Genomic DNA, 24,894 nt, shown 5'->3' with positions numbered 1-24,894 from the left:
GCTTGAAATGCTTTAAATGATTTTGCTTTAAATTACCTGGACTATCTGGTTTGGCTTTTCTCTGTCTACAATTAGCCATGTCTTAATGCAACCTATGCAACCTTTTGAAAAATAAGGTAAAATGCAACGTTTCACGAACGTCTTCAATCAGTATTGCATTTTCTACCTGTTTAAATTAGTCAGTCAAAAAATGTGTTTGGAAATAGAGGTTTTAATGAACATAATTTTTAAAAAGGTGATAAAATATTGATTTTATTGAAGGGGATGTGTCTAAGGATAGTAAATAAAGAAGTCATAATCAGGAAACATTTAGGCCATGGGGAACTTTTAAAAAGATAACATTCTAAATTGTCACTTATAACAATGTTAAGCAAGAAAGTGTCAGAATTGAATGTTTAATACGTTCGCTTGTCTAACTCTCAAAGATGGGGTCTGAAAGACGTTCTGATGACTTTTTTTTTACACATTTATAATTCTTAATGGAGCCTCTATATTGAAAATTGGGACTTGTATATTATAGCGACCACAACCTAGAAATTCTAACTTTTTTCCTGTCCAAATAATCCCTAAAATATCTCAATCTGTTTCGTCCAAATAATCTCCTAAAATGTCTCAATCTGTTTTATCCAAATAGACCCCTAAAATGTCTCAATCTGTTTTGCCCAAATAATCTCTCAATCTCTCCCAATTTACTTCTTTTTTTTAAAGCTATTGCCCGCCAAGTTCAATCAAGGTAAAAAATAATCGGAAACTTAGACACAAGACACATGGCTATTTATTGTAATTAGACAAGACTAAGACACATAGTTATTTATTGTAATTTCTGTTCATTTTGTGTCTCATTTATTAATTGATGCTGATTTGTGGTAGTTTCACGCTTGGTAGATTATTTGATTTTATTTTTGCTTATTTTTTGTTTAATGGAGTTTTTTACTTTTCTTTGAAAAACTTATTTTGTGGAAAAAGTGTTTTAAATTAATTTCTGTTTATTTTATATTGACATAGCCTTTTCAAGGAAAAAGAAAATAATACTTCAAATCTTTTCGTTTTTTAAGACTTTATAGTTTGGCCTGCTATTTGTATACTGGAGAAAATTTTTCAGCAATTTTTAACAACATACACCTTTTTAAAAATCTGGACACATAAAGTACTGTTTAATTTAGTTTCATACCTCCTCTAGTTGACCTGAAATGGAAAACTTGATACCATTTGCCAATTTACTTTTGGAATGACCCACACATAGGCAGCTTTCTACAATTATGGGAACAATTGTTCTGAGAAACACTGATTTATGATTGATGCCATGGGTTTGGCTAGAAAAGGTGAGTACTCTTTCAGTAGCTTCACAGGGAGTTCACCTGGGTATGTGGCACAGTTGTTACGTAGTCGTTCAATTTCACAGAAGACCGATATTTTAGACACTTCTACAATATCATTGGTACTACAACTGTTGATGATATTGCTCATCTGTTTGTCACTTATGGTGGGGTAAGAAGTGCAAATTTGTGTAAAAAAATTTATTAACATCCGAGGCTCTGATTAAACTCCCGTCTATGTTGCTGATTTGTACTTCAGTCCCTTTCGGTTTTCCAGTAAGCCTTTTTACTGCGTCGTGCCACTTGTGGTAATCTGACTTGAAGAGTGGAGCTACTTTTTCCCGTATATACCTTTTCCTAGATACGCGGAGGGCTGAAACGACTTTGTTTCTCAACTTGTTCCCCTCCGATGCTTCTCCTACGGCATGGAGATTGCATCGTTTTTTGATCATTATTTTGAGCTCTGAGTTTAGCCCCGGCTTATCTTGTTCACAGACCAAGCACATTTTGACAGGATTGATTTCGCTGTATTTTTGTTGCAGAGTCGAATATTGTGTCTCAACCTTTTCATCAATGTCAGTAATAGCACAGATTGCAGCAAAATCAAAGTTCGCAATCCATCTGCCAAAGGCTTGGACGGAGCTTTCACTCAGTGGTCTGTACAGTATTCTAGTCTTTTTTGGTTTAGGTATACGGTTTCTCTTCTTTGACTTCCAGCATAAAATATTGTGATCAGATTTTGCAAGTGGTCCTAAGGAAAATGGCGGTTCATAGTATGCTTCGAGATTGGTCAGTATGAGGTCCAGTATGCTTCCACTTTCATGAGTGGGAACATCAACATTTTGTTTAAGGTCCAACACACGAGAAATCCATTTTTTGGCGGTTAAGTTGAAGTCTCCTGCTAGGATAAATGCTGGATTGCTGTGCTGTTTCCGAAAACTGTCAACTTGATATTGCAGAAACGTCACTAATTCTCGCCTATTACGCGCACCTTCTGGATAGTATATATCGCTGCTACTATGATACATGAGTAAGTCCTTGGTAGCCCCTACGGCTTGCACCAGAGCCAGATTGTCTCGTGGCACGAATCTGAGGGGATACCAAGTTGTTTGCATGGTAAGTCTTCGCGGCAATAGATTCCTACGCCACCTTCACGTTGGTTGCCCTCTTTATCGCGTCTGGTATTAAAAAAAGTTCAGATATCCTTTGATTGCACCCGTTTCGGTTGTCATATCCCAGCATTCAGTAATTACTGCTAATGGTGCTAAGTTTTATGTACAAGACAAGTTCTAATTCATCAATCTTGTTGGTTAGGGACCGGACGTTGCAAAGAATCAGGTTTGGAAGATATGTCTGGGCATTAAGCGTTACAGGTTTTAGTTTGGGAGGGGAACTATTTAAGGGGAGGAGGAGGTGGTCCACAGGATTATTAGGAGAGTAAGGTCTCAGCGTTGGCATAGGTGCTGAATACTCTGTAGTTACTACACGTGTCAAGTATAGGTTATTTCTTGGCCTTTTGATTCTGTTGTTGTTCCAAACTATGGATATCAACGGTATACAGTGGTCACCACCTTGAAGTACACAGCGCTCTCTACGTGCTTGGACTCTCCTGCCTGCGCGTTTCCCACGCCGTCTCCGCTTTGCTTTAGACTTGCAATGAACGGATGAAACATCTTCGCTAGGTTTGTATAGTTGGTATGCGATTAAATTTTTGACGATAGATGGTGCCATCTGGTATGTGATTAAATTTGTGACGATAGATGGAGCCAGCGGTCCAGAACTGAAACGCTTGCTTTTCAGAAAGCTTTTTGTGCTAGCGTCGGCTTCTTTTACTGTCATTTTTATCAATAAATGTAGCAGTATAGTCACTGCATAAATGGTTGAAACGATCTTTGCTCAGGATGAGCTACATCTCCAACACAAACAAGCTAAACTAAAGTAGTATGGTATGCATAGCCTTAACGGCGCAACGCCATCTACCTTCATTAGTTAGTAGTAGTTATTTTTTAATTTATTTATTAGTTAGTTTATCTACCTTTATTAGTAGTAGTAGTTATTGAACTTGTAAGATCTAGTCAGGGAAACAGAACACGACAATATAAATTTATAGTACACTAATCAGTTATTTTGTAAGCTTGGGTCCTTTGGGATTAGTTCAACGGGAGGGAAAGACGTCTGTTTTATAATTAATGCCTCTTCTGCTTTAAAACTTGGATAAAATATTACCAGGACCATTCGGGTGATTCAACTGTACTAAAAGAAAAGACATTGTAGAACCAATATTCTCTTTCTTTTGTTCGCCAGTTTAAGTTGTTATTCATGTTCTTTTAAGTTATGTACTCGTTTGATTTGATGGCATTTTTCAGGGGTTTTGGGATAATTTCTGTAATTTCAACAAATTTGTTTTGAAATGAAAATTTACTATTAAGAATAATTGAGATAATAGTTAGCATTCCTGCATCAGCTACAAATGGCCAATTTTTGTTGAAACGTTTTTTTTTTGTTTTTTTTTTCTATGGGCTGTGGTTAATTCTTTACAGGGCTGCAGTTATTTATGCAGCCATGATAATACTGAAAATATAGAAAAAATGTATTTTGTTTAATTTTTAATAATACAGCTAGAGGCAACATTTTATCATTGATTATAGTAAACAGAATTAAGACTTTAATGTTTTATTGTTCGTTTGCTTTGTATTTTTCTCCCCAGACTATGTTTTCTCCAGGTACTTATTTATTTAGTTTTTTTTTTCAGAGACACCCTCTACAAAAGGGATGGTTATAAAAACTGTGAAAGGGGCCAATTCGGTTGGAAATAGGAAGTTCTATTTCCCTTTTATGTTTCAAAAGTGACCTGAGGGCAACTAGTGCCCTCTTTTCCCCAAATGCACCTGATGAATTTTTTTTATATAGTCATTTTGTTTAAAATAGTCGAAAGGTTAAATAACTTTCCCTCTGGATTGACAAAGCCCCCTAAAGCCCGGGGCAAGAGTTGAACCAAACTTTCATCAGCTTTAATCTGAACCCAACCTTACATATGATTCGAATGTAAACCCAAAATAAAATAAAAAAAATAGATCATACAATTATGAGCAACTGGATCTTGCTATTATACTTCTGTCAGTCACTTTATTCCTTGTGCAATATATTTTTTTATCCCTTTCAATGGTATTTTCTTTTAGAAGTTGAAGTTTCTTTACCAAGTGACTGTGAGATTCTGTTTTACATTCAAAACTCTAATTTGTCTCCAAAACCTGAAGATAGTCTTTTGGGTCCTTTCCGCAATATTTCAGTACCATTTAAACTTGAGTCTCACTCCGAGGAATTTGCTCTCACTTCTATTGACTCGGAAGGTGCATATAAAAAATTTAAATTCTAGGATAAGTATGGCTATATCACCATATATCCTTTAGTATATCTGTTTTTACAATTTCTTGATAATGACTAAAAAACTATTTTCTTTTCTCTGTATGCAGATTTTTGCAATTATGGGATTCCCCAAAATAAAATGTTTTTAAACATACAATTAATTAAAATAATAATAATCTTAAGAATTTGTCACTTATTAAACGTAAATTAATGTGCACACGACAACATGTTAATAACAAGCACAAAACAGAACTGCTCTTTTTCCTCAGCCCTATATATTTACTTTAAATGGTAGCTGCTTAATTATTATTTCAATTTACTTGATTCTTATTTGTAAAGTAAGTTAGAGACAGACGAAATTAGTCAAGTTTAGTCACTGTACTTCTGGAGACTATGTCTCAAACTAACTCGATAAACTCCAATTGTATAGTCATTTGAAGCATCTTTAACAGTGGTAATCATGTTAAAAAAATATTTTAGTTTTTGTGCTCATCAAAATGTCATATATTCTCTTCTTTAGAGCTTTGAAAGGCTTATTAAGATTTAACTATCTGTACTGAAGTATCAGTGTGCCAAAACAAAACATTTTTTTAATTTTTAGCCAAGCCAAATCTTGCAGGGGATTCAAATCGAAACCTAAAATACATAAGAACGAAAATAGTGGATCGTCCAATCACTCAGCAATTGGGTCTTTCTGTTTTATTCCTATTAGCAATTATATAACTTTTGGTTGAACTTGTATGTCCCATTTAATTGCGTTTTATTTGGAAGTTGATATTTGTGTGCAGTGACAATAAGGAGCTGTTGACAGTGGAAGGAGCTGGTTAAAGTACGAAAATAAGAATTAAGTTCTGTTTATTTTACAGTCAGATCAAGAGCCCCTCTTCAGAGCACCTTGCTGAAAGGAACAGACTCACTTCAGTCAGATGACGCTCTAGATATGTCATCAACTGAAGACAACTTGTTGCATGAAAATCAATATAATTCTCCCTACAAACGGCATATTGCAGCCCTAATAGATCATGACTATACAACCTTAAATCCATCCAGATGGAAGCGCCCATATATTAAAGGTATGAGTTAAGAAATTTCTCCTTTCCTCTCTTTTCGTTGTCTCCTTTTCTTTAAGAGCTATATAATGGAAATCAATAACCTTTCCTAGTTTTCGAAAATTTTTATTATTGCTTGAGATTTGAATCTCCCGTCCCTAGAGTAGGTTGAAGGACATGGGTACTCAAGTAAATGTTCTGTAGCCCCTGTGCTAGAATGCCTAGAAGAATATTTACTTCATCTGACTGTTAGTTTCCACTACTAGGCAATGGTTTCGGCAGATCCCTGGATTCCAACTTGAGGAATCCCTAATGGATCACTGCTTGATGTAATTGTAATTTGGGGTCTGAAATCTTTTATCAACATTGCATCCCACCCACTATTTGACTACTCAAGGAATCAAATAGTTACTCAAGGTCAATTTAAGTTGTTTTCTAAAGAAATCAATACTTAGACATGACTGTACTGATTACAGCCGGGTTAGACGAGATATATGTGCTTTAGAGTTGTCATTTCTTGACCAAATAGATGCTCATTAATCTCGGTTAATAACCAAAGATACAATGCTCAAGATACTTGAAAAGTTCATGGGTTTGACAGGGTTCCACAAGCTCTTCAACACTGATATTAAAACCAGTGGAAATATGAAAAGTGTTTTACCTATGGGGGAGGGAGCAAGGGGCAAGTTATTTTGCCCATAGTCTCACGACCTGTGTCACCACTAATCCTTCTATAAATACCTCTTTGGGGGGGGGGGGGAGGTGAACGGTTATGTCAATATGGGAATTATTATAAATAACAAAACCGTTTTCCTAATCCGGCCCGGGTTTGGGGAATATAATCTACTGCAGTCGTAGTAAAGTAACTCACTTTTAGTTACCAAAGTTGATAGCAGTACTATCACTTCTCAACATGATCTTCGAATTCGAAAAACGAACTAACTGCAAAATATATGAAAACATGAAAAGAGAGGGTCGCCACGGGCGTGTCCTTCTTTGACGCAGACCAATCTAATGTATCAAACTCCAAAATTGAATTCACACTCCCCATAACATAAAAATCAATGGGCCAGGATCTTGCAAACCCGCGTGATGACTAATGCAGAATCATATTACAAAGCCAAGTTATTTTCTCTTATGAAATTTTTGCCTTGACGACAAGAGTTTTGCTTGAAAATTACAATTAAAGTGTAGGTAACTCTAAGCCAAAAAGGAAAAGTGACATTTGTCTGCTAAAAAAACCGTTCTGGCCTTTTGCTACGGGCTTAAAGCGCAAGAGAGAAGCTGTTCCTTTTTTTAACCATCTAAATCTATTGTGTTGCCCTAAAAAAAAATATTGGTTGCTAAATGATTATTTCAGTTTATTTTATTGGCTTTTAGATGAGCTCTTATACAAATAATTTCTTATTTGTTTTTGATCTCCTATTTGCTTCTTTCGTTGATTGTTATTTCAGGTTGTTTTAAATTTGAAATAGTATATGACTTTAATTGTGCTGGTCATAGGCTTAATACGGTTCCTTAACTTTAAGAAAGTTGCGCTTATTTGGTTTTGTATACTTATTATTATTTTCAAAATAAAATTACTGTTCTTCGCTATAAGGTACAGCATAGCTAATCAAGTAACAATTGAGCTTGGTCAAGCCCGTAATTAAGACTTTAAGCTAGACTTTAGACTTTAAGCATAATGAAGACTTTTAATAACTAAATAAAATTAGAAATTTTTACCCAAAATTTTCTGGAGAATCTCACCTTTTAAGTGACAAACTTCGATTTTTTACACCCTTAATTTTTTAAAGTAAGGTTACACCCTTAATATTTTTTTAAAGTATCCAAAAGCCAATACATACAAAATACAGCCAATACATACAAAAGTATATATTGTTCCTATTTGAAATTTAGTGCATCCCTTTAAATTCCTTACTGAGCAGTATAAAAAAAAATAATAGACTAATTGCTGCAGCCTAGTAAAGAGTAAATCAGAGCGAACCATGGTGCATAGTAGCCTAAAGTATGAAAACGCTTTTTGAAAAATAAGTGTCTAGAGAGAAGGATTTTGTGTAAATTTCGAAAGGGACTTGAAAACACTTGAAAATGGTTACAATTAGAACAAATCCATATTTTGATAGCTTGGCGTTGTTTTGATTCCTGTGCTCACCAGATCATCATCCTTTCCTCCTAAAATAAGTTGTTGCAAGCGTGTATTTTACCCCACTCTGGTATCTGAGTAGACCCATGCTATTAAAACAGAAAAACGATCACAAAGAGACAAGTGGCAAAGGATCTTGTTTGAATAGAAAAAGAACGTCGTAACCTCAGGCCTCCCACTGGGTTCATAATTATGAAAAAAGTTCATATTTTTAACCTAGGTTCATAAATGGTTCACGATTTAGAAAAAAGGTTCATAAACTTCATATTTTCTTGTCATTAGCTGGAAAGCACTTGAGGTTGCTGTCTTTTTCCTTATAAAGGACAAGCGAAGCAAATTTATGTGCAATAGTTTTATTTAAAACGTTTCAATGTGTAACACTGCCTGTTTTGTGAACATACATTTTCTTCTGCTCAAAAAGACATTGTTACATCTAACTTGGTTCCTATACTGCCCCTATATCTTCTTGTACTAAGCTATCTTTTAGTCTTTTCCTTTTTCTGGCTTGAGTCTTTGCTACCTTCATAGAGTCGGATCATGACCGAGGAAAAATCATTGATGAAAGTCAAAATGCTCAATGCTAGACTGATAGTCTCTGACGCTCTAAAGAAGTTTGAGAACAGGCCCACGATTTTCACAACATAATTTTGTTATTGATTTTAATCAATACTTGTACTTAGATTTAAACTTAAGCTCTATTGAATCTGATGATAGTTTGAACTGAAATAGTCCGACTCTTATTTTGTTGTGTTTTAAAATTTTGTGTTTGTCTCCGGGCTATATTTTCTGCTAATTTAGAGTGTTTTAAACTAGAAGATACTTTGGAGGGGGGGGTCAGAAGATTAAAAATGAGTCTTAGAAGGGGTGAGTGTATGTCAGTTCTTCCATTATAATTGGAATAAAAAATTATTCGATGATCATCTATAATATTTGAGTGTGTAGGGCAAAGAGGACTGGGGGGATCTATTTTCTTTCATGTATATGTATATGTTTTCCAAAATTAAAGGGACACACATACAAATGGAATCTGAAAGAAAATGAATTAAAGATACAAAAAAAAGAATTAATTGAACAATTTAATTGCCTGGCACTAAAAAAAACTGGTATTAGTAGGCTACTAAGAGGAAAAAGCAACATTGCCACTAAGGTTTTTTTTTTACCCTAGATAATTAGCCAACTGATCAGCGTCTTAACTGCATAACCTCTGGAAGAATTTTAGTATTCCTTTTTTTTTTTAACTCTAAATCCTGAGATTTGATGTGGCTGTTTGCCAAAGATAGTTTGATATCTGTCCTTAAAAGGATTATTATGCGTTGGATAATATGTTGAAAAAGGGGAAGTTGTAGGGCTTGTTTTGTAAGCTTTTCTGTTGAAAGTATTTGATGTCTCTTTTATTTACGCTTTCTTTCAGAAGTTGAAGAGGCTTTACCAAGTGACCATAAAGAGCTTTTTGAGTTTCCACCCCATCTTTTGTCTCCTAAAAGGGAAGATGCTCCTGTGGATAGTTTTTGCTGCTTTTCAGGACCATGTAAACTTGAACCTGACACTCAGGAACAGAGCTCCACCTTTTTTGACAGTACAGGTACATCTCAAGCATTTGGTTTTTTTATAATCTATTAATTTTTGTAATATTTTACTTATAAAACCTATAAAAAACTAGTATTTTCAAGTACTTCATAGTATGAATATTTAAAAATGCCATATAAAAGACGAGGTGAAAAAAAAAAATAACTTAAAAGTACGAAATGTATTTTGGAAAACAATCTGTTACAAATTCTGGAATTTGCAAATTTATGAATAAAAAGTTTGCTAATGTTGTTCAAAGAGTTGTAGTGGTAAATATTAAGTATTGTTTTGTCAATACTTTGTACTTTCAGATGATTGTCTTTCTTTTCTCACACCACTTGTTTATCTCCGTTGTTGTAAATCCAGCTGATAATATATTATTATTATTATTATTATTATTACTAAACGTTTATAGTAAGATTCAGTTTGCCTTCTGAATTTTGGAAAACTCATCAAAACAATTTAAGTGTTAAACACAAAACAATTCAGTCAGTGTCAAATAATCCCCTAAAATCGACCTCTGTTTTTAAAAGAAAAGATGGAATTATTACGCAAATAACTATATTATCATATAAGCAAATCATTAAAGGGACTATGCTATCATAGGTAGAAACTTCCATGAACAACTCTAGCAAAAGCCAGTTTAAACAAAAGTCAAGTAAACAAAAGTTTAAATAGTGAGATTCTCATTATAGATATTCAGTTACAAAAGAATTTCCTGTATTTATAGGAGTTAGTCAGAGAGGAAGAAGATTTTCCCTTGGAAGAAGTGAAAATTATTTTTCTGTTGTGTCCAAAACATCATTATTAGTAAGAAAAAAGGGTACAAAATATAAAACTACTTCAAGTCATTACATGCACTTGAGCTTTGAGATTTTTCTTATCATAATATTTGTGGTATAAAAAAAAGATTTTGAATATATTTTATTACATAAAATGAGGGGCCATGGAACTTTTTCTACAGACTTCTAAGCTACTTCACTTTCAACGCATTACTGGCAGTGGGATAATCAGGTGGTACAGACCACGTAGGGTGGCACTCTCCAGGTATTAACACCAAGCGAAGAAAGTGAGGAGGTCAGGTTACTTCTGGAGCATACATCCAATGTAGATTTTCCACTGAGCCTAAGATAATATTCTCCAAATACAGACACCTGAACTATTTTTTCTCTGAGATCTTAACTATCAAATTCTTGAGTGTGTTCTGGATAATTAACAAGTATCAAATTTTCTTCAAAATAAAAATTTGCTGATTCGAACCTTCATAGCCTTATCAAACCGTTTGTGGTAACAAACTGTAAGTAAGGAGCAACCAGCTCAATAGTAACGGAAACTCTAAAAAACGGAATTTTGATACCAATAGAGCAACCAAAGAAACAGATTTTAATGATGATTTTAAAGATATAAGTTTCAGAAAATTTAGCCCTACCCTTCAAAAGTTACGCACCTGACAAAATTTGCCTGATTTTTCAAAAAGGGTTTCGAGTTCCTTTCTGAAACAATAAGGAATTTTGTATTTTTTGCCAGAAGAAAGATCACAGATGCGTGTTTATTTTATTTTTTTTTTTCCAGGGGTGATCTTATTGACCCAGTGGTCCTAGAATATTGTGGGAGGGCTCATTGGAACGTAAATTAAAAGTTCTAGTGCCCTTTATAAGTAACCAAAATATGGAGGGCAAAATTGGGGAAAAATGGAGCTCCCACGCTCTATTTTTCCCCAAATTCACCCAATCAAAATTCTGAGAAATCCATTTTATTAAGCCTGGTCGAAAGTATAACTATGTCTTTTAGGACAACTGAATCCCCCTACAGTCATCTAGGGACGGGTTGAAAGTTTTGAAGTTTACCAATTGTATACATATAGCAGGCCTAATAGTTACTGGGAAGTATACATCCGTTTGCAAGGGTTATTTCTTCTGGTTGTGGGGGGGGGGGTCGGGGGCTATGTGGGAGGATCTTTCCATGGGGGCAGGACAGTGCGATCCCGGGGGCGCCGGATTTCCCATCATTATTTAAAAAAACGATGAGAAATTAAATAAAAAAAAAAAATTTCAACTTAAAGCAAGGAGCAACATCAAAACTTAAAACGAAAAGAAATTATTACTAATATTATCGGGTCCGCCCCCTAGAAAAAGCATCACACATTAATCCAAAGATTTTTTCTTAATTTCATAAGAGCTATTTATTCTAATTAACTGCCTTTGTGATCAAGGGTTCATTTTTTAAGAATTGGAACAAAATTTGAACTTTAGCGTAAAGTGCGAGTTATTGACTAGGGGGCGAACCCCCTAATATACCTATTAAAAATATACGAATATAGAAGTTTGTTACGTAAGTTAATTCGTAAGTTGCGTATATTTATTATTAATAAAAACGTTCGTAAATAAGATTAAACAACTTTCGAGAAAGCCATTTAACCAAATAAAAGTAAAATGAATATGCAAATTTTGTTTTAATTATTCGTGTACGGTGAACCGAAATAAAAACCTGAATTAATTCAAAAACGTTAAAAGATTAAATAAAAAAAAAACAAGTTTTTTTTTTTAACGGAATGTAAGGAGCGACACCAAAAATTAAAACGAACAGAAATATTTCCGTATATTTAAGGGGCTCTCCCCTCCTCAACGACTCGCTTTTTATGCTAAAGTTTTTAATTGTTCTAAAATATTCAGTTGTGAGAAAGAGTCAAACTTTAGTGTAAAGAGTGAGGCTATGTATGGCAGTGACGAAAGTATCTTTGAAAATAATAGTGTTTTAATATTAGTTTGAAAAGGGAAATTCCTCAATTCACGCATCGCCCAACCCAACTAAAGCACTCATCTTCCATTATCCCACACACTCCGCTGAAGTATTGATGTACTACATGCCATATTGATCCCTCCAAATTTCAATAGAAAAGAAGATACAAGTTGCAGGCAGGGCCACTGATAGAGAATTGATCTCCGAAACTGCAGTCCCACAGACTCTGAGTCACAAACCTGGAGCTCGTTGTATCAATTTACTTTCATCCCAGGGCATCATGAACGTTATATAATCATTTATCAGGATTTATTATTTGTTCAACTCTGTTGTAAGTTCAATGTTCACAAAATATCTATAAAGTTAAACAGTGTTATTCCCATCCTTTTCTAAAATAGTCAGGTTAAAGGTATGGAAAGGCGGTCATTCATTAAACTCAGAAAAGAGTCCACTTTTGACAGCAACCTTGTTTTTTACACCACTGAGTAGTGGATGCTGTTTGGTTTTGGAAGGGCAATCAAAGAAAGGGGTAAAATTTCAATCTTTCGTTTATTTGTAATCACCAAACATTAAACTCTACAAATTATATTTTTGCAGATGCATTTCCCCAAAGAAACTAAAAATGATTTTGTAAAGCCAAGATAAAAACTAAAGTAAAATAAAAACAAGTAAATTTACTTGAGTAGATTTTAAGTATATTATTTGTTAAACTTGAAAAGCTTTGAGGTATCATTTTAATTGCTATGTTTTAGTTTGTATAATGTAAAATAAGAACACCGCACAAAAGGTTTAATAGGGTTCTTTAACTTTAAGAAAGCTGTGCTTATTCGGTTTTGTATTCTTATTATTGTTTTCAGAATAAAATTACTGTTCTTTGCTACAAGGTACATCAATGTTGATCAAGTAACAGTTGAGCTTTGTTGATCCCATAATGCAACTTTAAGCAACCATCACTAAATAAAATTAGAAAAATTATTAGAGAATATCAAATACACAAAATTTTCTTGAGAATCTCACCTTTTAAGCGACAAACTTTGATTTTTTACACCCTTTTCATTAATCATATATCTACTTTTATCCCAATATGAGGTTCTTTAACTTTCTTTGCAAACTTACCTTTAAAAAAAAATTCTAGGGAAATCACAAAATCTGTTTAATTGCATGGAAAATACAAGATTATGAAGTTTAAATGCCTAGAATAGGAAACAAAAACAAAAACATTTCTAACTATCTTTTACCTAGAAAAAGAGAAGGAGATCACTCAGAAAAATCTATTACCACAATATATTTTAGATAGTCTAATTGAAAGGTAGTACTGCTTTTATTTCGATTATAAAATATCCAATAAGTGTTGCAAGCATGCAATAAGTGATCACCATATCATCATCCTTTCCCCCTAAAATAAGATGTTGTAAGAATATATTTACCCCACTCTGGTATCCGAGTGACTCGTGCTATTAAAACAGAAAAACGATCACAAAGAGACAAGTGGCACAGAACCTTGTTTATATAGAAAAAGAACGTCGTAACCTCACACCTGCTTTTATGATATAAATGCATGAGATCTTAGTGCAACGGTACCTTCGCCACTGTGATTATGGGCGTTTTGAATATTTCTATAACACCTCATTAAAGTTCTTCAAAAGAACTTCAGAAACTATAGATTAGCATTGACTAAATTGTAATTGACTTTGACTCAAAAGATGCTTGACTATCTAAACTGTAATGACATACTAAACTGTAATTGACATTGACTCAAAAGATGCTTGTGAAACTATACAGCTCTACTGCCTTTTTTTAAATAAGCAAAAGGTAGCCAATAAGCCAAAGGCCGAAGGTAGAAGCACTGATAATTTGCAATTATGCGTTGCCAGTCCCCAAAGGGTAGTTCTCAGTATGTATAAATAGGTTAGCTCTAGTTATTTCTATTTCCAAAAATTAATTAGATGTCATTTGGATGTGAAAATTTATGAATAAAGTGCCAAATCGTGAAATTGGTTTTCTATTAATCATATTACCTTTTATTAATTATCATACTATTATCACGGTTGCATCAAATTATAACGCTTAAATTTGTTCAGGTCTGATGTTTAGTGTTATTTTTCACGCTTGTAGTCTGTTTTTTTTTATCTTTTGAGGATTTCATTATTTATTGGTAAATTATTGAGAATATTTAATCCTACTTTTATTATTTTCTTTCTCCGTGTTTATTTTTAATTTTTTTAGTTGAAGCTGGAGACCTTTCATCAACTGGAGATGAAACGATTAGAGACACTTCTACTTCTATCCTATCATATGAGCATCAATATCTACCTGTGGGTGCTGCATCCAGGATAAACAGTTTAACATCTGAATCGGACTCCCAAAGTCTGGATAACAATCATGAAGGTATGTTTTGAACTATTAGTTTTGTGAACTTATTTTGAAAAGCAAATATTTTGTCAAACATGATAAGTTTTTGTAAATTTTACAAGCATAACATTAACAATATGTCAAGCAGTATCAACAGCATAATTCAAATTCAAGCATTTATTAACCTCCAAAATTGGAAAGTATAAATAAAAATAAAAATGAACCAACTGACCACTTAAATATATATAAAATATATATATATATATATATATATATATATATATATATATATATATATATATATATATATATATATATATATATATATATATATATATATATATATATATATATATATATATATATATATATATATATATATAAATACAGGCCAATTTACACAAACCGAAATTATACCAATAATACTTAATTACAGTTTATTTATAATATTTAAAATTTTAACACAAACAAGCATGAAATCTAAAAAAATTTAATTATTGGAAATAATATCAACCAGCTAAAGAAACTAAATATTCTAATTTCAATAATTTAAAAAAAATTCCAAAGTCGGTCTGTGGGAAATCGATGGCCCTAGCAAATTAATTTTTTCTGCTTCTTATTCGTTATCACAATTTGATCGTTCTAACTATATTGTTGTATCACTGATGACATAGAATTAAATTTTGAAATTCGACATAAAAATTATCGAAAATTAAAGAAGTTGTTTTTCTGAAGAATTAGAAGAACTGAAATATAGTAACCATACTAAATATAGAAGAACTTGACATTAAAAACATGAGTTAATGACTTTCTAGTCCATATATTCCTCGAGAGGAATTACCCTGCCAAAACTTGCAGAGATATAAGAAAGGACGTAGTTTATTATATTTGTTTGAGAAAGGGATAGCAAAGGACAATAAAGAATATCTAAATAAAGAAAAAAAACATTACATAAAAATCTTTTTTTGAATGTCACGTCACATTTTTTAGGTTATTAAAGCGTTTAAATTGCATTACCAAAGTCGTTGGAAAGTTAAGTTTTCATTTTGAATGATACATTTGCACGTCAAAATAACTCAAATGTTAAGCACAAAAAAATCGCGAGACGTTTTTCCTTGCGAGGCTCTTATACTTAAAAATAGTTAAACTTCCTTTTTAAGTAACTAAAAAGTTATACCAACACAGTGTGGATTTAAGTACCAAAGTGGACATTTATCTTATATTTAAGCCAGAACGGAAACAGATTCTGAGCAACAGTTTTTATTTAAATTTAGAAGAAAATTGATATTTTATTGTTTAAATATCTTTTTTTTCAGAATTCAAAAATAAAAGATCCCAAAACCGATCAAAAATAACGTCAGATTCAAATGAAAAGTATCTAATTAAAATTTGCATCATTGCGTACCTCTCCTGCTTATTGAAAACAGGAGAATACATTTCTGCATTCGTTGTGTAGGTCGAAGCTCGTAGGTTATTAAAGTTTTTTCCCTCTGCAAGTTTTTTTTGTTAATATCGACAGTCCTGATATCATTTGATAGTTGAGTGTCAGTTTTAGTCATTCATCCAAGCACATTTTTGAAATTTACTTTGAATTTTGATAGTGAAAAACGTATTGAAAACATGAAATATAGGTAAAATATTTAATTTCTAAGCAAGTTTAAATAATCCTCTGTTGAAAATTCTGATTACTTTCGTATTTCTGACTCGATGAATCCATAGATTTGAAAAAAAATGAATCTCGCTATACAAGTGTCTTGTTCACTTTATGCAAGTAAGAACTGTAAGCTTGTCACAACATTATATCTTTTAAGGGGATCTTAAACCCTAGGCCAAATGGAGTATTTGAAATCCAATGCTTAGTCTATTTCTCTGTCTTTTTTTATAAACTTATCTATGGTAGCGTCAAAATAAAGTGCAATGTAGCAACTGAAAATTGGGTCAGTTATTATGCTTTCTGCTGTCGTGCATACTCGGAATTTGCAAAAGATCAGATGCAATAAAATAATTGCTTGTTATTCTTTTCCAGAGCTAAATACTACCATTAGTGCTACTAACAACTCACCGAAGCACCAAAAGCCGTGAGGCCATTACATCTATGCGAGCTCCTCTTCCATCCTAATTTATTCTAAGCCTCCCTCTTTGAGCCCTCCCACGACGTTCCCATTTCCCTTAAATCTTTCCTTATGAGGTCCTCCCACCCAAACCACAGACGACTCGCTTTCTGTTTAACCCTAGACTGTTGACCGAAAAGAACAATCTTTGGCAATCTGTCATCTTTCATCCGCAGACCGTGCCTTAACCATCTCAACCTTTATCTCAATTATAATCCTAGAAAGCGGGATTGAACTATACTTTTCTTACAGCCTATCGTTTGAAATACAATCAGTCAGTCAGGTACCCAAAACAATCAATAGGCAATTTCTCTTGAAAACATCTAGCAAATGTTCCTCCGTTTCTCGGAGCGCCAATACTTCAGAACCATATTTGACCATTGTCATCATTAGAGCTTGCAATATTCTAATTATGGTTTGAAAACATCTATTCCTATTGTTCTAAACTTTTTTCAACTTTGAAAAAGTACCCTGAGCCTTGGTTATTCTACGTTGAACATCATCAAGGTACCCGCCATCTTCACTCATAAAACTAACAAGGTAAGTAAAGCTGTCCACTTGATCGACCTTTTCGATACCCAAAGTCCTTTTTTTTTTCACTGCTTCTTAGCCTTAGTGACTTAGTGTTCTTAACGTTAATTTACAAACCTATTCTAGCACCATGAACTCGCAAAATCTCAAAAAGTTCATTCAATTTGCTCACATTTTCATCTAGGATGTTCAAATCATCAGTGTAACCTATGTCTTGGAAATTTATACTTCCCCATTTCATTCCGTGTTCTTCCATTGCCTTTCCTGTGCTCTATAAGACAAATTTCACCAAAATGATCAATATAACTGGGGATAGTGTAACGCTATACTATAATATAACGGGGGATAGAACACAACTGTGCTTAACTCGAGACTTAATACGGAATAAGCTACTTTATAGCTTTAATACGAAAATATAACTTTTTAGCCTGAAAACACCCATCAAAACAGACAAAGCCCATAACAATTATCCATTAGTCAGAATCTCGTGCGAATGCTTTGTCGTTTACTGGGATATAATTTCCTCGAATGGTGCCACTCCTCAAGTGGGAATAGATTTGGTTCCCAGTCTTGTAGGTAACCCGACAGGGTCAAGCCAGCCCTCTGCAGAGGCCTTTGTCCAGAGATCTGGATCTTACGTCCTGCCGCAGTTGTTTTATCGAAGATCCTCCCCCGATGGTGTTCTGCGTCAACATGCAATTTAAACCATTGCTGGGAGAAGGTATATAACTCACGGAACGTAGAACTTACTTGTGAGCAACTGTGTCTTATGGACTACTAGACATTCATCATGCTGGGAAAAATGCACTGCTAAAAATAATGTTCCTTTTAAGGAATTTGTATTTAATGATAAATCATTAACGTGAAGAAAAAACATTTCATTTTACGTAAAATGTTTATAGTCTAAAAATGAAAGCTGAACAACAATTTAGTTTCAACCTAATTTTTTTTTCCGAAGTCATGGTGAAATGGGGAAAGGGGGGCATTTTTCCCTGTAGACCCCCATTTTAGAACTTTATAATTATTTTCTGCTGTCTACGAGTTTATTGATACAATGGCCTTCCTAATTTACGGAACGTTGCCGTTAAATTAGTTTTCCAAGTGAAATGATGATACAAGTTTAATATAAGTTCAACTAGGGGTTCAAAAGGAAATTATTCGATAAAACATATGAAATTCTTTTTAAATCCCGTATGACTTTCAAGTTTTAAAGCTGATAAAGATTTATATATTATATTAATTCTGATTCTTCCATGAAGTGAAACTGATTTCAAGTTTTGTTCTCTCATTTTTGTTTCAATTTAAAGTGGCAGGTAGTGTTGATCCAAAACAGGTTACAGCTATAGAATGTTCATCTTGCATTGATTTCTAATTATTGAATTGTTTACGCCTTATTTAATTTTAATAAAATTATTTTTATTATAGAGATAATTCATTCTACTGTGTGCAGTTTTGACGGTGTGGATCAACCAAAACTCTTAACATTTAGTCAACATTCTGTTATAAATGGTCATTTTTCACCAAGAGGGTCTGAATTAGAACGACCGGGAAGTTCATCACTAGATGTTACACAGAATCCTTCTCATGTGAGCAATTTGAAAAGGCATCAAACAGTGCAAACTGGGGGGAAACTGTTTGAATGTGAGGTCTGTGAGAAAACTTTTTCTCGGTCAAGCAATTTGATTAACCACCAAAGAGCAAACACTGGGGAGAAGCCGTTTAAATGTGATATATGTGATAAAACTTTTTCTGAGTCAAGCAGTTTGATTAATCACCAAAGAGTACACACTGGGGATAAACCGTTTAAATGTGAGGTCTGTGAGAAAACTTTTTCTCAGTCAAGCAATTTGATTCGGCACCAAAGAGTACACACTGGTGAGAAACCGTATAAGTGTGATATATGTGAGAAAAATTTTTCTGAGTCAAGCATTTTGATTAGGCACATAAGAGTACATACTGGTGAGAAACCATTTAAGTGTGATATATGTGAGAAAACTTTTTGTGAGTCAGGCCATTTGATTAGGCACCAAAGAGTACATACTGGTGAGAAACCTTTTAAGTGTGATATATGTGATAAAACTTTTTCTGAGTCAGGCAGTTTGATTAACCACCAAAGAGTACATACTGGTGAGAAACCATTTAAGTGTGATATATGTGAGAAAACTTTTTCTGAGTCAAGCAATTTGATTAGGCACCAAAGAGTACACACTGGTGAGAAACCTTTTAAGTGTGATATATGTGAGAAAACTTTTACTCAGTCAAGCAGTTTGATTAGGCACCAAAGAGTACACACTGGGGATAAACCGTTTAAATGTGAGGTCTGTGACAAAACATTTTCTCGGTCAAGCCATTTGATTAACCACCAAAGAGTACATACTGGTGAGAAACCATTTAAGTGTGATATATGTGAGAAAACTTTTTCTGAGTCAAGCCATTTGATTTTGCACCAAAGAGTACATACTGGTGAGAAACCATTTAAGTGTGATATATGTGAGAAAACTTTTTCTCAGTCAGGCAATTTGATTCAGCACCAAAGAGTACATACTGGTGAGAAGCCGTTTAAGTGTGACATATAAAAAAGAGAATATTCTTCTAAATTTATTCTTAACAATCATATAACAACCCATTTATAATCGACAATGACAACCCCTGTGGTCTTGCTGAGCCCCATTGTAAACTGTTCCTCTGTTTTGTTGCTACTCATTTATTTATTTTTGTCAGTTCATTAATTGATTTGTGGAATATTTTTGTTCATTTATTCTGTGAGTTTCTTTTGTGTTTTGTTTTAAATTTTTCTTCTCTTTGGTTATGAATACCACCCCCCCCCCCCCCTCCCAACGTATTCACTATATGTACCCGTGTTTTATTAACCACCCCAGTAAAATCCATTTTATTCTTCTTATAATTTTTTCTTTCCTTTTTTTAAATCTCTTTACTTATCAGTGGGATTCAAATATTGTAAAAAAATACGTATGTGGTTTTTGTTCTGTAATCATAGAAATAAATCCTTAAAACTTTGATTGTCACCAGTATTTCTAATCAAGAGATAAGAGGGGGATGTCTGGTCATTAGGATTGTTCCAATGCGGCGAGGTCCTTATGAGTGATTATTATAGCCTTAGGGAAACCACTGCAGAAGTAAAGAAAAGATAAATATTGGTTTGTCCGAGTGTTGTCATTGGTAAAATTGGGTATTTTGCCGTACTTTTACAGACCCTCTTAAAATTGGTACTTTACCTATTTACATATTTAAAATATTATACTGACATCTTTTACGGCGCTTTATAGTTAACATAGTGCAAAACATAGTTTAACATAGTGCAAAACTGTCCAAAAGGCTGGGAGAAACAAGTTTGGGTATTATATTGTTGTTGTGATGTCTGCTTGATACCCAGCAGGGTAAAAGAATGAAATATAATCGCACTCAATAATTTCGTTGTGAAGTGTTTTTACTTGAGCAATAAATTTGTATTTGACTAGCCCTTATCTAACACCATGTTATTCTATTTGCATATGCTTATTCTCTTTTAATAAACAATTTACGTAATCTTTCACTCAAAAAGTTCCAGAAAGCAATATCATTTGATCTCTGGTTCGGTAGCATTGTTATCCAGTCTAATCTGGTTTCTAACCTCTCTTATGGATGGAAGATGGGATGGACCCACATTTTCTCTTCTGTCTGAAAATAGTAGGGTGTTAATTGAGGTCAGTATTATTTCTGTTGCTAACCAGAGGTCTGAATTGATTTGGATTGGGAGAAGTACTTTATCCAGACTTGCTCAATACCTGGTTTGCCTGGTATGAAAGACCCTTCTCGAATGTAACATTCCTAAATACCACAATGTTCGAACCTTAACGTTCGTCTTCACAAAGCTTCTGATCCCTCAAAATACCAAAAACTAAGCTATTGCTTCTTAGAAAAAACAGTCTGACTAGAAAAGATATTGTACTAGAATTTGTCTTGAAATTTAGAATCAGAAATGGATCTCATTGAATCTAAAGTCACTAAATATACCAGGTGGTCAAAATGCATTAACAATGTAATTTTGCTGTCATCTAGCAATAGTAGTGAACATATTTTTACTTAATTTGAGATAATTTATAAAATTTATAAAATTGATTATATGATATATATTATATAATGATTATATAATGATTATATAATTATTATTATATTTATATTATATATATTATATTTATATATATATATACATATATTATTATTATATATATATTATATATTATATTTATATTTATATTATATTATTATATTATATTATATAATCATTTAATGATTAAATGATTATTATTATATAATGATTATATATTATATAATGATTTATAAAATTGATATATGATATATTATATAAAGATTTATATATTATATTAATTCTGATTCTTCCATGACGTAAAACTAATTTCAAGTTTTGTTCTCTCATTTTTGTTTCAATTTGAAGTGGCAGGTAGTGTAGATCCAAACAGGTTACAGCTATAGAATGTTCACCTTGCATTGATTTCTAATTATTGAATCGTTTACACCTTATTTAATTTTAATAAAATTATTTTTATTATAGAGATAATTCATTCTACTGTGTGCAGTTTTGATGGTGTGGATCAACCAAAACTCTTAACATTTAGTCAACATTTAGTTATATATGGTCATTTTTCACCAAGAGCGTCTGAGTTAGATCGACCGGGAAGTTCATCACTAGATGTTACACACAATCCTTCTCATGTGAGCAATTTGAAAAGGCATGAAACAGTGCTCACTGGGGAGAAACTGTTTGAATGTGAGGTCTGTGAGAAAACTTTTTCTCGGTCAAGCAATTTGATTAAGCACCAAAGAGTACATACTGGTGAGAAACCTTTTAAGTGTGATATATGTGATAAAAATGTTTCGGAGTCAAGCAATTTGATTAACCACCAAAGAGTACATACTGGTGAGAAACCATTTAAATGTGATGTCAGTGAGAAAACTTTTTCTGAGTCAATCCCTCTGTTTCGGCACCAAAGATTGCATACTGGTGAGAAACTGTTTAATTGAGATATATATCAGATAGAATATTCTCGGTCAAGCAATGTGATTCAGCACAAAAGAGTGAACACGGATGAAGAACCGTTTAAGTGTGATATATGTGATAAAACTTTTTCTGAGTCAGGCAGTTTGATTAGGCACCAAAGAGTACATACTGGTGAGAAACCATTTAAGTGTGATATATGTGATAAAAATTTTTCGGAGTCAAGCAATTTGATTAACCACCAAAGAGTACATACTGGTGAGAAACCGTATAAGTGTGATATATGTGAGAACACTTTGACTCAGTCAAGCAATTTGATTCGGCACCAAAGAGTACATACTGGTGAGAAACCATATAATTGTGATGTATGTGAGAAAAATTTTTGTCAGTCAGCCAGTTTGATCAGCCAAAAAAGAGTACACACTGGTGAGAAACCAGATAATTTTGCTATAAGTGAGAAAAATTTTTCTCAGTCAGGCACTCTGATTTGGCACCAAAGAGTACATTCTGGTGAAAAACCGTTTAAGTGTGATATATGTGAGAAAACTTTTTCTCGGTCAAGCATTTTGATTAACCACCAAAGAGTACATACTGGTGAGAAACCGTATAAGTGTGATATATGTGATAAAACTTTTTCTGGGTCAGGCAATTTGATTAGGCATCAAAGAGTACACACTGGTGAGAAACCATTTAAGTGTGACATGTGATAATAATATTGCTCTGTCAAGGCATTTGATTAACCACCGTAGAGTACATACTGGGGATAAACCATTTAAGTGTGATATATTTGAGACAAATTATTCTGAGTCAAGCAGTTTGATTAGCCACAAAAGAGTACATATTGGTGAGAAACCGTTTAAGTGTGCTATACGTGAGAAAACTTTTATTCAGTCAAGCCCTTTGCTTTGGCACCAAAGATTACATATTGGTGAGAAACCGTTTAATTGAGATATGTGTGAGAAAACTTTTTCTCGGTCAAGTAATTTGATTCAGCACCAAAGAGTACATACTTATGAGAAGCCGTTTAAGTGTGACATATGTGAGAAAACTTTTTCTGGGTCAAGCAGTTTGATTAATCACCAAAGATTTCACATTGGGGATACACCGTTTAAATGTTAGGTCTGTGAGAAAACATTTTCTCGGTCAGTCCGTTTGATTCACCACCGAAGAGTGCACAATGGGGAGACACCGTTTAATTGTGATATATGTGATAAAAACTTTTCTGGGTCAAGCAGTTTGATTATGCGCCAAAGAGTACATACTGGTGAGAAACCGTATAAGTGTGATATATGTGAGAAAACTTTTACTGAGGCAAGCAGTTTGATTAGCCACATAAGAGTACATATCGGTGAGAAACCATTTAAGTGTGCTATAAGTGAGAAAACTTTTATTCAGTCAAGCCCTTTGCTTCTGCACCAAAGATCACATACTGGTGAGAAACCGTTTAATTGTGATATGTATGAGAAAACTTTTTCTTTGTCAAGCCATTTGATTTACCACCAAAGAGTACATACTGGTGAGAAACCATATAAGTGTGATATATGTGATAAAACTTCTTCTCGGTCAAGTAGTTTGATTAATCACCGAAGAGTACATACTGGTGAGAAGCCGTTTAAGTGTGACATATAAAAAGAGAATATTCTTCTAAATTCAATCTTAACAATCATATAACAACCCATTTATTATCTACAATAACAACCCCTGTGGTCTTGCTGAGCCCTATTGTAAACTGTTCGTCTGTTTTGTTGTTACTCATTTATATATTTTTGTCAGTTCATAAATTGATGTGTGGACTATGTTTGTTCATTTCTTTTCTGTGAGTTTCTTTTGTGTTTTGTTTTATCTTGTTAATCTCTTTGGTTATGAATACCCCCCCCCCCCTCCCAAATTAGTCACTATATGTATCCGTGTTTGATTAAACACCCCAGTAAAATCCATTTTATTCTTTTTATAATGTTTTCTCTCCTTTTTTAAAATCTCTTTACTTATCATTGGGATTCAAATACTGTAAAAAAATACGTATGTAGTATATGGTCTGTACTCAGAGGAGTAAATCCTTACAACTATGATTGTCACCAGGATTTCTAATCAAGAGCTAAAAGGGGGGTGTATGCTCATTAGGATTGTTCTAATGTGGTGAATTCGGTATTAGTGATTAATTTATCCTTTGGGACACCACTGCAGAAGTCAAGAAAAGAAGAATATTGGTTTGTTCGAGTGTTGTCATTGGTAAAATTGGGTCTTTTGCAGTACTTTTACGGACCCTCTTAAAATTGGTACTTTACCTATTTACATATTTGAAATATTATACTGACATCTTTTACGGCGCTTTATAGTTAACATAGTGCAAAACATAGTGCAACATTGTACAAAACTGTCCAAAAGGCTAGGAAAAACAAGTTTGGGTATTATTTTGTTGTTGTGATGTCTACTTGATACACAGCAGGGTGAAAGAAATGAATATAATTGCACTCAATAATTTCGTTATGAAGTGTTTATAATTGAGTAATAAATTGGTATTTGACTAGCCCTTATCTAACACCATTATATTTTATTTGCATATGCTTATTCTCGTTTAATGAACAATTTACGTAATCTTTCACTAAAAAAGTTTCAGAAAGCAATATCATTTGATCTGTGGGTCTGTAGCAATGTTACCCAGTCTAATCTGGTTTCTCGCCTCTCTTTTGGATGGAAGATT

General features: G+C 33.4%; 2 protein-coding genes across 2 annotated transcripts; both read left to right on the top strand.

Annotated features, from left to right (window-relative positions):
* Nucleotides 1–870: 870 nt before the first annotated feature.
* Nucleotides 871–17,880, top strand: LOC148938999 (uncharacterized). Its single transcript, XM_089107385.1, has 6 exons — nucleotides 871–1,322; nucleotides 5,549–5,755; nucleotides 9,289–9,453; nucleotides 14,409–14,570; nucleotides 15,851–15,986; nucleotides 17,604–17,880. The coding sequence occupies exons 1-6, from the start codon at nucleotides 1,292–1,294 to the stop codon at nucleotides 17,878–17,880; spliced, it is 978 nt and encodes a 325-aa protein (XP_088963511.1). The 5' UTR covers nucleotides 871–1,291.
* A 693-nt stretch (nucleotides 17,881–18,573) lies between these two features.
* On the top strand, nucleotides 18,574–23,141 carry LOC148938998 (uncharacterized; the record flags this gene model as incomplete). The annotated part of the gene is made up of 3 exons (XM_089107384.1): nucleotides 18,574–19,690; nucleotides 22,335–22,646; nucleotides 22,852–23,141. Coding segments are annotated over 3 exons (1,719 nt in total), but the record flags the coding sequence as incomplete, so codon positions are not given.
* Nucleotides 23,142–24,894: the final 1,753 nt, after the last annotated feature.

Source organism: Artemia sp. Qi Xiang Cuo, unplaced genomic scaffold (assembly GCF_049724085.1).
Source record: "Artemia sp. Qi Xiang Cuo unplaced genomic scaffold, ASM4972408v1 HiC_scaffold_23, whole genome shotgun sequence".
Classification (NCBI taxonomy): domain Eukaryota; kingdom Metazoa; phylum Arthropoda; class Branchiopoda; order Anostraca; family Artemiidae; genus Artemia; species Artemia sp. Qi Xiang Cuo.
The sequence above is the reverse complement of the archived record's forward strand: the minus strand, read 5'-3'. Positions and strand labels throughout refer to the sequence as shown.

What these genes read in the sequence shown, in the direction of transcription:
- LOC148938999 (XM_089107385.1), top strand. Translation starts at nt 1,292, where the DNA reads ATGATTGATGCCATGGGTTTGGCTAGAAAAG. An exon ending in CATGGGTTTGGCTAGAAAAG is followed by an intron (nt 1,323 to 5,548) that starts GTGAGTACTCTT and finishes TTTATTTTACAG; the next exon opens with TCAGATCAAGAGCCCCTCTT. An exon ending in TCTGGATAACAATCATGAAG is followed by an intron (nt 14,571 to 15,850) that starts GTATGTTTTGAA and finishes CTTTTTTTTCAG; the next exon opens with AATTCAAAAATAAAAGATCC.